The sequence below is a fragment of the Electrophorus electricus genome, chromosome 13, assembly GCF_041902795.1.
Source record: "Electrophorus electricus isolate QZ-2024a chromosome 13, ASM4190279v1, whole genome shotgun sequence".
In the NCBI taxonomy this organism is placed as follows: Eukaryota; Metazoa; Chordata; class Actinopteri; order Gymnotiformes; family Gymnotidae; genus Electrophorus; species Electrophorus electricus.
In genome coordinates, this window is record NC_137509.1 from 4,675,366 (window position 1) to 4,687,488 (window position 12,123).

General features: G+C 37.7%; 1 protein-coding gene across 1 annotated transcript; it reads right to left on the bottom strand.

Moving 5' to 3' along the window:
* Positions 1–6,181: 6,181 nt before the first annotated feature.
* Positions 6,182–8,701, bottom strand: LOC113588163 (ladderlectin-like). Its single transcript, XM_081695049.1, has 5 exons — positions 8,692–8,701; positions 8,034–8,101; positions 6,760–6,894; positions 6,372–6,480; positions 6,182–6,252 (listed from the first exon to the last, which is right to left on the bottom strand). The coding sequence occupies exons 1-5, from the start codon at positions 8,699–8,701 to the stop codon at positions 6,182–6,184; spliced, it is 393 nt and encodes a 130-aa protein (XP_081551175.1).
* Between the last annotated feature and the right edge of the window lie 3,422 nt (positions 8,702–12,123).

Below are 12,123 nucleotides of genomic sequence, written 5' to 3' on the forward strand. Positions count from 1 at the left end.
TTACTGTCATTCAGACATCAGTTTAATTTATCATTAATCCAATTTAACGTGCTGTAGTACTTGATTCCATTCCTTTAGCACTAATCCAAGCTGTATTTACATATTTCCAATATTACTTTCTTAAAAATATCGAAAGTGCCTTTGTAACATCCATTGAAGGGAGCATCACACCTTTCTCTGTGAAAACAAATTATTGAGTAGAAATAAATCTAGAAAAGGGGGGATCATCTCAAGTTTCAACTTAGACCTCTTCCTATATCTGAGATATATAGCTGTTTGTCAAGTGCACTTCATACAATTCATTTTGAATTTACACTTCTGCATATATTCACACAAGCATTCTGTAAGGCTTGCTTATTTTTGGAGAGATGGTACCAAGTACCTGTGAACTGTGTAAAAGAATAAAATAAAATCCTGGATCATATGACCAGCCGGTGAGTTATGATGGACTTCCAATTACTGAACATTTGACCTCTGTTGTTTCTCATCTCTAAAAATATATGACAATATCTTGAAATATATGAAATATATCTTGAAGTTTGTTTTTGACTCCTGTAGGTATAAAGTCATTTAACTTCTTAGTCACACTAAGAGGCCTTTGAAATATTTTTGTCATACCATAACTCGAATTCAGTCCCTCTACTGGGGAAATGTGTGGCTGCCTGATTTGCGACTACACAAGGCTGTTAAACCAGTTGAATTGTGCGTGGTTGTTTGCACATGGAGGCAGTTTACATAACTGGACACTAGAGGGCGCTAAAAGCCCACAGTAGTTGCTTACTATGTCTCGGCACAATAAATTAAACTGAAGAAACTCCAACACCGTGTCTATTCAATTGCTGTGGCTAGTTACTCTGTCATGTACTTTAATGTGGCCTTACAGGCTATAGATGTAATAATTACATTTACCTGATGCTTTTATCCAAAGCGACTTACATTAGGCCTGAGTACAACTTGAGCAGTTGCGGGTTAAGGGGCCCAACACTGGCAACCTTCCGATTACAAGTCAAGTACCTTAACCACTGAACTACCACCGCCCTAATTACGTATATAGACCTACAATCATGACGTAGACCGATTCAAAGACCTTACATAGACAAACTACATGTACTTAGTTATTGTATTAATAGCCTGTATGCCAATTACTCTTCATTTATATATAAACAGATCATAAAGTGAAAGTTTTTCTGTTGATTAGATCAGGCCATAATTTTCAAACAACCACTTCAGTCCTGAACGATCACGTCTATGTAATGTCCATGTTTGTTAGATATGCATTTCCTGGCAATCGACCAAGTAATGCAATAACTATTTTGCTTTTGCGTGCAAAGCTCAAATCAGGTATTGCAGTACAAATGTAATATAGTATGATGTTCTGCACATGCGCAATCCAAATCAGGCGGGTTCTCACTGTGACATTTGGGTATTTCTATGGGAGGCAGGATAAGGAAGGTGCTAAACTGAATTTTCAGAATACCTAAATAATGTCTTATTGCTGATAAATGTTTGCACTGTTGTAGGGGTGAACGCTTTTATTGATGGGTCTACATAATTTAAGTTGCAAAACGAATGGAATAAGTGTCGTACCTCAACGTTGATGGAAACAATGAGGTTTATGGGAAAAATTAAAGCATATTTGAGGTAGAAACCTTTTCTAGATGATTAAACACAGTAACATTATTGTTGTTATCGTCTCATATACATTTTTTTCCTGACTATCACTGAATCCTTTGATTGCGAGGCCATTGGATTATTGCTACACTCACCAGTTATTAAGCACCTTACACCTACAGATGTTGCCTAGTAGGTACTCCTGTTGCATATATGCATTATAGACCTTTGCACTTACAGTACTGGATTTTGCATGGTGCCATGTACACTAGACCGTGGTCACGACATCTACACTTCTCAAAAGCAGTGGCTTATTTTATAGGTACTTGCAGCTCTGGGAATGTTTAGTCTTGGAGCTGGATTTCTTTCCATTATACCCCCCCCCCAGCCCGCCCACCTCTCTAACCCTGAGCCTAACCCTCCCACATCTCTGTTAGACTCGATCTTTAGCTGCACATCTTTAAATTAGCATATAATCTCTGAGACTTTCTCTAGGATAGTCACCATATAAATGAAATTTTACAAAACATGCAGTCACTGGATCACGGAAGTCACATACCATCTCAAATCGGAGAAGATCAGATACCCTGTCAGAATGTCTACCAGAGTTTTATAGTATTTGGCAACCTTTCTTAACCTTTTTATTAAACATTTCTCTATGTATTATATTGATATGCTTATGTCGGGTATGGGAAGGGGAGTTGGGTTTCTTTTCATGTAGAACACCCGTGATATAATGTGAAGACCCCCATCAGAAAGCTGGCTCAGAAGAGATTTGGCAGCTTGTACATATCGACACTAGAAGATAACTCGCTCCTTCCAGCTAACGTTAGCTTATCCGCCACTGAAGTACAAACGATTTGACATGTCTGTTAAAATCAGTTTTGGGATCTGACACATCCTTCAACACAGCTACAATTGGATGCTTAAAGGAGGATGGTTTAAATGTATTTTGTGTTGAAGAGATCACGACGACCGCTCTTACTTACGGGGAGAATCATTTTATTTTACTGCCTGTGTCCCATTGAAGGAAATGGTCTGTTGTCATATAAATCTACAATAAAAGATCAATCTTTGTCAATCCTTTTGTCAGGTAAATGTGGCATTTATATTTCAAAAAGACAATACAATACACGGTTCATTGTTCACTTAGTGACTAATCACGTAGTGATCTGTTGTTTCTTGGACCATCGCGGAGCTTCGCCACAAACCAACCGATCTGAGCAGAGCTCATTCAATTATAACAATCTTATAAGTTCATTTTTAAAAAGTCATAAAGACAAATGTTTAATGTACAATTACTGTTTGATTCTTAAAAATACTAATAAATCGTTTTAATATAATGACTTGCAGTTTTATGTTGAATTTTTAATACTGAACAGAATCTTATGAATATGTAAAGCAATCTAACATAAATTGTAAATATTTCTAAACGATTAACTTATTGTTCTTTCATTTTAGCATTTTTAGCAAGACCAAGTCCAGCTCAACTTGGTATGTGGAAATGTCAAAGATGCTGCGTCAAGCTGAAATAAAATGCGGTCTGTGTAGGGATGGTACCCAACGCAGGACCTGACAGCTCCTATGCGACCTTCTGAACATCTCACATCTGTGGTTATGCAACGGGCTGAAACGAAGGGATGATATTATATGGTCATCTTACACCTCCAACAGTTTTGCTTAAAAAAATTCTCAGTGTAGTATCAGTAGGAACATTGCATTAAAAGATGAATATTTTTAAACTGTACATTTATTTATAAACATTTTGTAGTTTTTTTATTTATTTCACAATCAATAATTAATTTAAAGGCAGGGCCTGGGATGGCAGAGAACCTCCTGAAATACATGGAAGTCATGGTGGAGGTCACAAAAGAAACTAGACAAAAGCTTGTTTTAATCACTTTTTTCATTTTATACTCGACCTATTTATAATTACAGGTTTAAATCTTGGGCAGCTTTATCTACAAGCATGGTGCTATATTAACCTGAGAATTAGGTTAATATCTATTTTATCTTTTTTTTTTTTATATCTACGTGTTATCTATTTTATAGAACTAGCTTACCTCCTGGAGAAGTGAATATTTCTAAACAAAGGTATTTTCATGCTGATGTTAAACAGAATGTCATCCAAAAACTTCAAGGTTAATAAATAATTTCAGATATAAAAACAAGGACATGATTGCTTCCTTGATTAAAATACACTTTCAGAGTTATCACATTTGAACGTATTTTCACGTTTGATTTTTGCTTCCAGTGGTGTTTTCTAGGGTTGGGGATTATCTGTTGATTCTGATTAGGAATTGGAACTATATAGGCTTTTTGGAGACGTAAATTGCTGTGTTATTATGGATTATTAAAATGAAAATATGTATAGATTATTTGGATGATTAGATGTGAAATGGCAGATGTAAAACAATACCCTGGTGTTATATTTGTAAAAGATATATGTTCCTTATCACAGTGGTTCCCAACCCTTGCCCTGGAGACCTTCTGCCCAGCACATAGACTGTATATATGAATCTATATATATGCCCAGCACATAGACTGTATATATGAATCTATATATACGCCCAGCAGATAGACTGTATATATGAATCTATATATACGCCCAGCACATAGACTGTATATACGAATCTATATATATGCCCCAGCACATAGACTGTATATATGAATCTATGTATATGCCCAGCACATAGACTGTATATATGAATCTATGTATATGCCCAGCACATAGACTGTATATATGAATCTATGTATATGCCCAGCACATAGACTGTATATATGAATCTATATATACGCCCAGCAGATAGACTGTATATATGAATCTATATATACGCCCAGCACATAGACTGTATATATGAATCTATATATATGCCCCAGCACATAGACTGTATATATGAATCTATATATACGCCCAGCAGATAGACTGTATATATGAATCTATATATACGCCCAGCACATAGACTGTATATACGAATCTATATATATGCCCCAGCACATAGACTGTATATATGAATCTATGTATATGCCCAGCACATAGACTGTATATATGAATCTATATATATGCCCAGCACATAGACTGTATATATGAATCTATATATATGCCCAGCACATAGACTGTATATATGAATCTATGTATATGCCCAGCACATAGACTGTATATATGAATCTATGTATATGCCCAGCACATAGACTGTATATATGAATCTATGTATATGCAGTCTGTGCGCTTGCACATTTCAGTGCCTTGCCTGCTATAACACATCCACTTCATCTTCGTGAGGATTCGTTACCTGGTTAGCTAACACTTGAGTCTTAAGTAGAAGACACTTAAATGTGCATTGGGCCTCTAGCTCCACAGTCAACACAGTCAGCAACAACCTTTTGTTTTTAGAAAAATACATATTCTGTATAAATAAACAAATGTTTTCCCTCCTAATGTGTTAATTTGTCAACACAGGAAAGAACCTGTGGCCATGTTGGACGGCACTGAGTCCTTGTGCTGTAGTGTTAAATCTGCATGCAGAAGGATTGATGGAACAACATTTTGTTGAGAAAATTTGTGATCAGCTCAGCCTCGCGCACTGACACACTTTTCATTACCCTACTCACTTGTACAGGTTCTCTCACTTCCACACTCAACCATTCCTTACACAGGTTTTGTCATAAATAGATACCCACTTGAAACCCACTTCACTTGTAACTCAAAGAATGTAATTTATTTTTTATTCTGTCCTTGTTCAATAGGTTATGTTAGACAGACATCAAGACCTTTAAAATACAGATAATTAAAACAAAAGAGTTGCATTAGAAGAAAGGATGTTAATTTGCCAGTATCCAGTCCTTTTATACATTTGAATCATAACATTTAAATACTCAAAGGCACTGCGATAGACACAGTTACACTTGATAAAACAGGTGGGAACATTACTAATTGTATATTAAAACGGGAAGCATTTTGGATACACACTACGGCTCTACTGGATATGAATGATGAGTTTAACGCCATACCTTTCCTGTATTACTTAGGATTTGATCTCTCGTCATTTGTGTCGTCTCTCTTCCCTTTTTGGATGAGGTTGAAATACAGATTGGCGATGGCATAAAATGAAACATGTCCGCCTTATGAATAAATGAGTTATTCTCTTGCTAAATCGAGTGGGCCTCCGAGTTGTTCTTGTAAATATACTTGCTGTTCAAATTTCTTGCAAGCTTTTCCTCCAACTGTTAATGTTAAGGAGATAAACACACCAGTCAAGAGTGTAACTGGGTTGAATATTGGAGAGTATTTTGGGATGAGGTCATGCTACGATAGCTAAATTTAAAGCCATTAACACTAGCTGCCACAGATACAGATACTGCTGATGTTAGCTAATGTTAACTAAGTACTAGAGTGCTATCTTAAGTTACAATTTATCAAAGTGAACTATGCCATTACCAGTGTAGGCTACAATGTGCCAAAACACTTTTGCATTTTAAATGATTAAATTTATGCTTAATTTCCTACTTGTTAGATTATGCTGTAACAGAATATTTTCTAAAAATGTGGTAATTATTTTTTAAAAAAGCTTCAGGCCGGCTTCTTGGCACACACAAAGGGATAATTTATTGTACATGGAATGTCATTCCATTTCTTCTGATCTGGGGGCAAATGAGGAAGGAAAATCACAGACTTGGTATTCATTTTGTAAAAAATGGAAATTGAAAATATTACGCAGACATTGAGTTAGAAGGTAAAAGAGGCTTCTAAATGAACCTACCAGACCAGTTTGTGTGCACACAGCACTCATTATTTAAATGGTTGGGTTCACTGGGATTCCAGTTGACGTAATTTAATTCTGTGCCATCAGACCAGATCCACTTTGTAGCCTGAAAGGTTAATTAGTTAAATATTACAGTCAAATCTTGTATTCAAACAACAGCCTTAATGTAGTGGAAGAGCATTTGGACAAGCTGTCAACATGCAATACTCAAATCTCCACCAAACCACAAACCCTCTGCTATGTTAAAATAGAATCAGGCTTTAAAACAGTGCATCTTGCAAAATTAAGGTAGCACGTTCAGAACCCTAGCCCCAAGCTTGCACTTAATTGTGTTGTTGGGTATTCTGTTTCTTCCAGGTACTGAAACTGTTCAGGATTCTCATACCTCCTGACAATCAGAAAGCCCGATCCAAGTAGGGTTCTCCATAGGGTCGTGAGCTCGAATAAAGGCCTTGACCAATTGAAATTCGTCTTCGCTGTGTGTCGAGACCAAGTTAGCATGCAGTTTTAAACAGTGTTTCTATGAAGAGAAAAAAAATATGACAGCTTTGCATTTTTCTTTCATGTACTGAGCGTCGACAAAAATCTTTCCACCAAAAATAAGAAGGGCAAAACACTAAGCATATCTTTTAAAAATGTACATAAATGTTCTTCCACTCAAAAAACTCAACTGGAATCAGTTATATGGATGCTAAAGTGGTTCTTGTAATTCCAGGGTTGGAGTACCTTGAGACCAACAAGTAAATATCTTAAATTTGATCAGTGTTCAGTTTTAAAAAGTTGCATTATTAATACGTCAATATATTATTAGGATTAATATTTTATGAAATATTATATAAATTGTTATTATTAAGTGTATCGTTCATTTATGCTGACAAAACAATCCAATAATTTATTAATTCTGTAAAACATTAAAATAAGGAAGGAGGACTGGTAACAAACTGGCAACAAACAAAAAGGCTTTTAGCTCCTTCCCCCTCATTTCACACATTTTGTTTGTGATGTCAAGAATACACACACGCGCGCACACACACACACACACACACACACACACACACACACACACAAACCTCTGATACTTTCCTGTCTGACTCAAAAATCATCTTTCAAACACCTTAACTGAGGGCTTCTTTAGAAGGTCTTCTGGTGCAAAGTTTTGCCCACATATAAGTCAAGATGGCATACATGGACCAGCAATGTTATTGCTGTTATTGTAGGATGACAGGATAAGATGGACAGATAGGCTCTCTCAGCAAGCTGCTCTTCATATTCTGTTAAATGGTTGTGGTTTTTATGGGTGCTGCATCAGAGATAAGCATCTATTCCATTAGAGGTGTTAAGTGCACATGACTACTAGACATAAGACCTTTTTCTAGTAGTCGTCTAAATAAATAGTTATGACTAGCAAATAATACACATTTTTGGATGAAACAGGCTGCGGAGAGACATTTGGAGTTAAGCAATATTTATGCGTTTATTTATTTGTGTTTGCAGTTCTCCTGTATGAAGGTGAATGTGATTATTACATACTGTAGACTGGTTTAATCCAATATTTTGTTAAGCAAATGACTGAACAAGGAAATAGTTGAATATCAGGATTTTTAAAAAAACCCTAGCCATGAATTCTTCTTCAGATTAGTTGAAGTTAGCGTGACCTACCTCAGCAGAGACCCAGTCTGTACTGTTGGCAATGTACTTGAAGCAGCGGATGCCATAGGAACCCCACCCTGATGTACAATGTGGTGAGCACGTGGCTTCATTCACTGAAAAGTACTCTTTTTTAATGTGATTGCTTTGCCAGGACCCTAAAGAGAAAAGATCAACCGTAAGCTTAACTAGTTGTTTATTGTTTTTGCAGCAGAACAATTTTAGATACCAATTCATTTGAAATGATGCATTATTTGTTCACTGACTGGACTATTAATTGGAATAGTTGGAAAATAGACACAAATAAAAAACAAAAAACAAAACAACACCTAATGCTTTTCCAGTCGTGTCTGGGAAGCTGAAATAGTGTTTAATTCTCACAATTAGCTGGTACAGATATCACAAGCACAGCTTAAAGAAGGAAAAAAGGTGAATAACATTGAATAAAATTCTAGATCAGAATTCTAGATTTTCTGCTTTTTATAAAATGGAGAGAATGCAGTTACTACCTCTCTAGAAATTCAGTACTATTCTAATTTGCAATTTCCAAAAGTATTTCTTAATTACTATTTGTGTTGCATCTTTGGGTTTGAACTGAGACACCGAGATCTGAGACTTACCAAAAATCTCTGAAGCTATGGAGACAGCAAAAAGCAGTGATTTGACCTGCCACTGGCCATTTTAGCTTGAATACTCCTTAAAAAGGTCACAGTAGTCCAGGTAAGTGCTAATGAAATCAACCAAATGCTAAACTCCCACAATGAACCCAGAATAAACCATCACAGTGTTGCTGTACCTGTCTAGGAGGTCTGTGTGGTCAGGAAGTCATTTGCGAACTGTGAAACCCAAGGAAACTGCTGCAGTTTTTACACACCTGGAGTTTGTTCATGGAAACTCCCCAGTATACAAGTTGAACTGAAACTATTGGACCTAGTACAAATTAAGTTAGAACTAATACTAAGCTAGTTCAAACTATTGATTTTATTTATTTATTTTTTATTTTTTGGCAGGGGGCAGGGGGCAACACCCCACTAATTCCCACTCACACTAGTCATGTAATGTGTTGGGTTGGGTGGTGTGAGCAGTCTCTCTTCCCCCAAAAAAATAAAGCTGAAATGAAACCTACGCTACTGGAATACTAAGTTAGTTCAGCTGGCTGAATCAAATATTGCAGCTTTAACAATGTCATGTCCAGGCTTTCAGGATACACTCTAAACTCTGCTTATCACAATGTTTCACCTAATGCGCTCTAGGAAAACAAAATTAAATTGGTTGGGTCTATTTATTCAGTCAGCTAGGAGCTAAGATCCTATGAGACATCCCGATCCAGACTGACAAAATCCTAATGGCTAACCAATCGGACATAGTAGTGATGGGTAAAGAGCAGAAGCAGGCTGTAGTGAGAGACGTAGCAACCCCAAGTGACTGCAACATCAGGACCAAGGAGCATGAGAACCTTGAAAAACACCAAGGGCTGAAAAAGATTGCAAGGGCAAAGCTGGTTCCCGTGCTGATCAGAGCACTAGGGGCTGTGAGCCTGGAGGAGGCTGATTGGGGAATGTTTTTGAAAAACTCTTTACTGGCCATTATGATCTCGCATTCAGAGCTTGTTCCTGTACTGACAGGATTAGTGCTGGGCCCCATTTGCCAAAAGCATCATAGCATTGAGATTTGCTATTTTTTCATCTATGTCAATCCAGTTATGGCATTTAGCTGATGCTTTTTATCCAAAGCAACTTGCAATTCTGACTGAATACAACTTGAGGGTTAAGGGTCTTGCTCAGGGGTCCAACAGTAGCAACTTCGAAGGAGTAGGGCTTGAACCAGCAACCATCCGATTACAAGTGAAGCACCTTAACCACCGAGCTACTCCTTCCCAATCTAGTAGCAATATATATAAACTGTTATTAGTTTTATTCTTCACACCTTTGAAAACCATTATTTTATGGTCAGTGTTGCTGTTGCAGATGCTTCTGTTTTGATTTTTGCCCAGGCCCTGTTCTCCAGGAGCTCTCCACTACACGCCTGACCGCCGTGTTGACCTGGAGGCCCGCCCAGGCTCATGTTGGCTTGTCGTGCTTCGTGTTGCAGTTGGGAGCACGGAGGCGGTCGCCCGGTCAACAGAGGAGCCCATCAATAGAAGAGGCCACCTGCTCTGCTCGTAGTCGACCTGAGGGCGGCTCCATCGACGCAGAGGGCCGACACCTCCACGCCCTTAAGTGAAGCAACCGGACGCACCTCTGTCGATGAAAGAGGGACCCCTGTAGAGGAGACAGTGGCTGCCTTTCTCCAGGGATGCAAGGTGTCCGGGTGGTGTGATGTTCTCCGCACACAAGCGCTGGGTTGGTGCCCTCCTTTTGCTGGTACTTTTCTTTTGGGGGTGGGGGTGTGCATGTGATGTTTGTTTATATTGCTGCTCCTGTTGCATGTTGTATTTTTTGACCAATTGTTGGTCATTGTATGTCTGTATTTCAGGAGATCTCATTTCTTTAAATGTACTTGTAAGAGTCAAGGAAAGAAGAGGTGTTCAGGTTGAAGAGACATGTGCATCCTGATTTTTTTTTTAAATTTTTTTTATGGTGGCACAAAATGGATGCCTACATTATAAATTCTCCACCTCCACCCACATCTGTTTCAGGTCAAAAGCCACGGTGGAACATCTCCTCACAAATGTAATTGTATTTGATTCCATCATCTTTGTTTTTTTTTCACTGTGTTGGATATTTTGTCTAATTGTTGGTCCGTTTAGGTAAATGTTAATTCAAATAGCACCTTTTGGGGTTTTAGCAGATCTGTGAAGTCAAGTGACAGGTGACACAGCTACAGGTGATATAGCAGGTAATATACTATGAAAGTGAAGACTGAACAAGTACTTCTCATTTCATTAGTGGGTTTGACATTATTTACACTAATATGTCATATAAATTACATTTATCATGGCTAGAAATTGTTTCAGAGGGAATACTACACTGGTCTTCCACATTGTCACACTCTGATTAAGCCTCTTCGCTTCAGACACCTTGTGAATTAAGCTTATGCTTTCCACACAACAGCTGTTAACATCTCAGTCCCTGTGAAAGATACTGATGCATGTAACCTACGAAGTGTTCATTAGCCTCATTTACTACATCTTCTTTTGAGTTGAAATGTTAGGTTCAGAATGCTCAGATAATATTCTTACTATGCATCCAGAAATACTGTTATTTGTAAGAAACTTAAAGGAAACCTGCTCTTGTTCTTACGGAAATTGTAATTCCACAGTCATAGAATTAAATCTGGATTTCCAAGAAACAAACCTGCTTCTGCCCTAGTACATCCCAATAGATTTTCATGCAGTCTTCATGAGTTTAATAATTGCCTAATAATTGTCAAAATTGATTTATTTGAAAGTGAATTATAAAAACTTAGTTTTCAACCTTGATACTTTAGCTAACTGAGTGTAATGTATTGAATGCTCCCCTGAAGGTAGTCACCAGTTCACTGGTTCTAACGCTGCTCTGTGCATTTAGAGTCCACTACATTCTGATGGTGCTCCTCCCCTTTGACTGGCTGGGACCTGAGTAGAATTATCATGTCAGATATGAAAATAATTCTTATTTAATGAGGCATCTTTCTGCTTCAAGGGTAATTGCTAAGTGCTAAGCTTTCATCACATTAATTATCTGTTTATATGGTAGTAAACGAGTCCATGGTTGAAAACAGGTGCGGCTGACCGCGTGCGAGGTAAAGGTTGAAGGTTGAGGGTAATAGGCCCTTAAGGCGGAGATAACGAGGCCAGAGATGTGCCTGAGGTGAGTCCATGAGTCCATCCTCCTGTTATCTGGGCTGACTTACAGAAAATGTCAGAGTTCTGGCTCAGGCTTCTTTATTTGTCTCTACTGACATGAACTTTGCGGTTACTGTATTTCCATATTATCACAACCAGAACTCCTACAGTGGACAATCCCCACCACCACAGTGACCTTTCAGATGATTTAAAAAAAATAGTTTTAAGCAGTCTGGCTGAGAGATGGGAAGAATTCGATTCACTATAGTTAAAATTTACTATGGTTAAAACGAGCAGTTGTCAGTAGATAATCTACTACTGGTAGAAAAGAAAGCT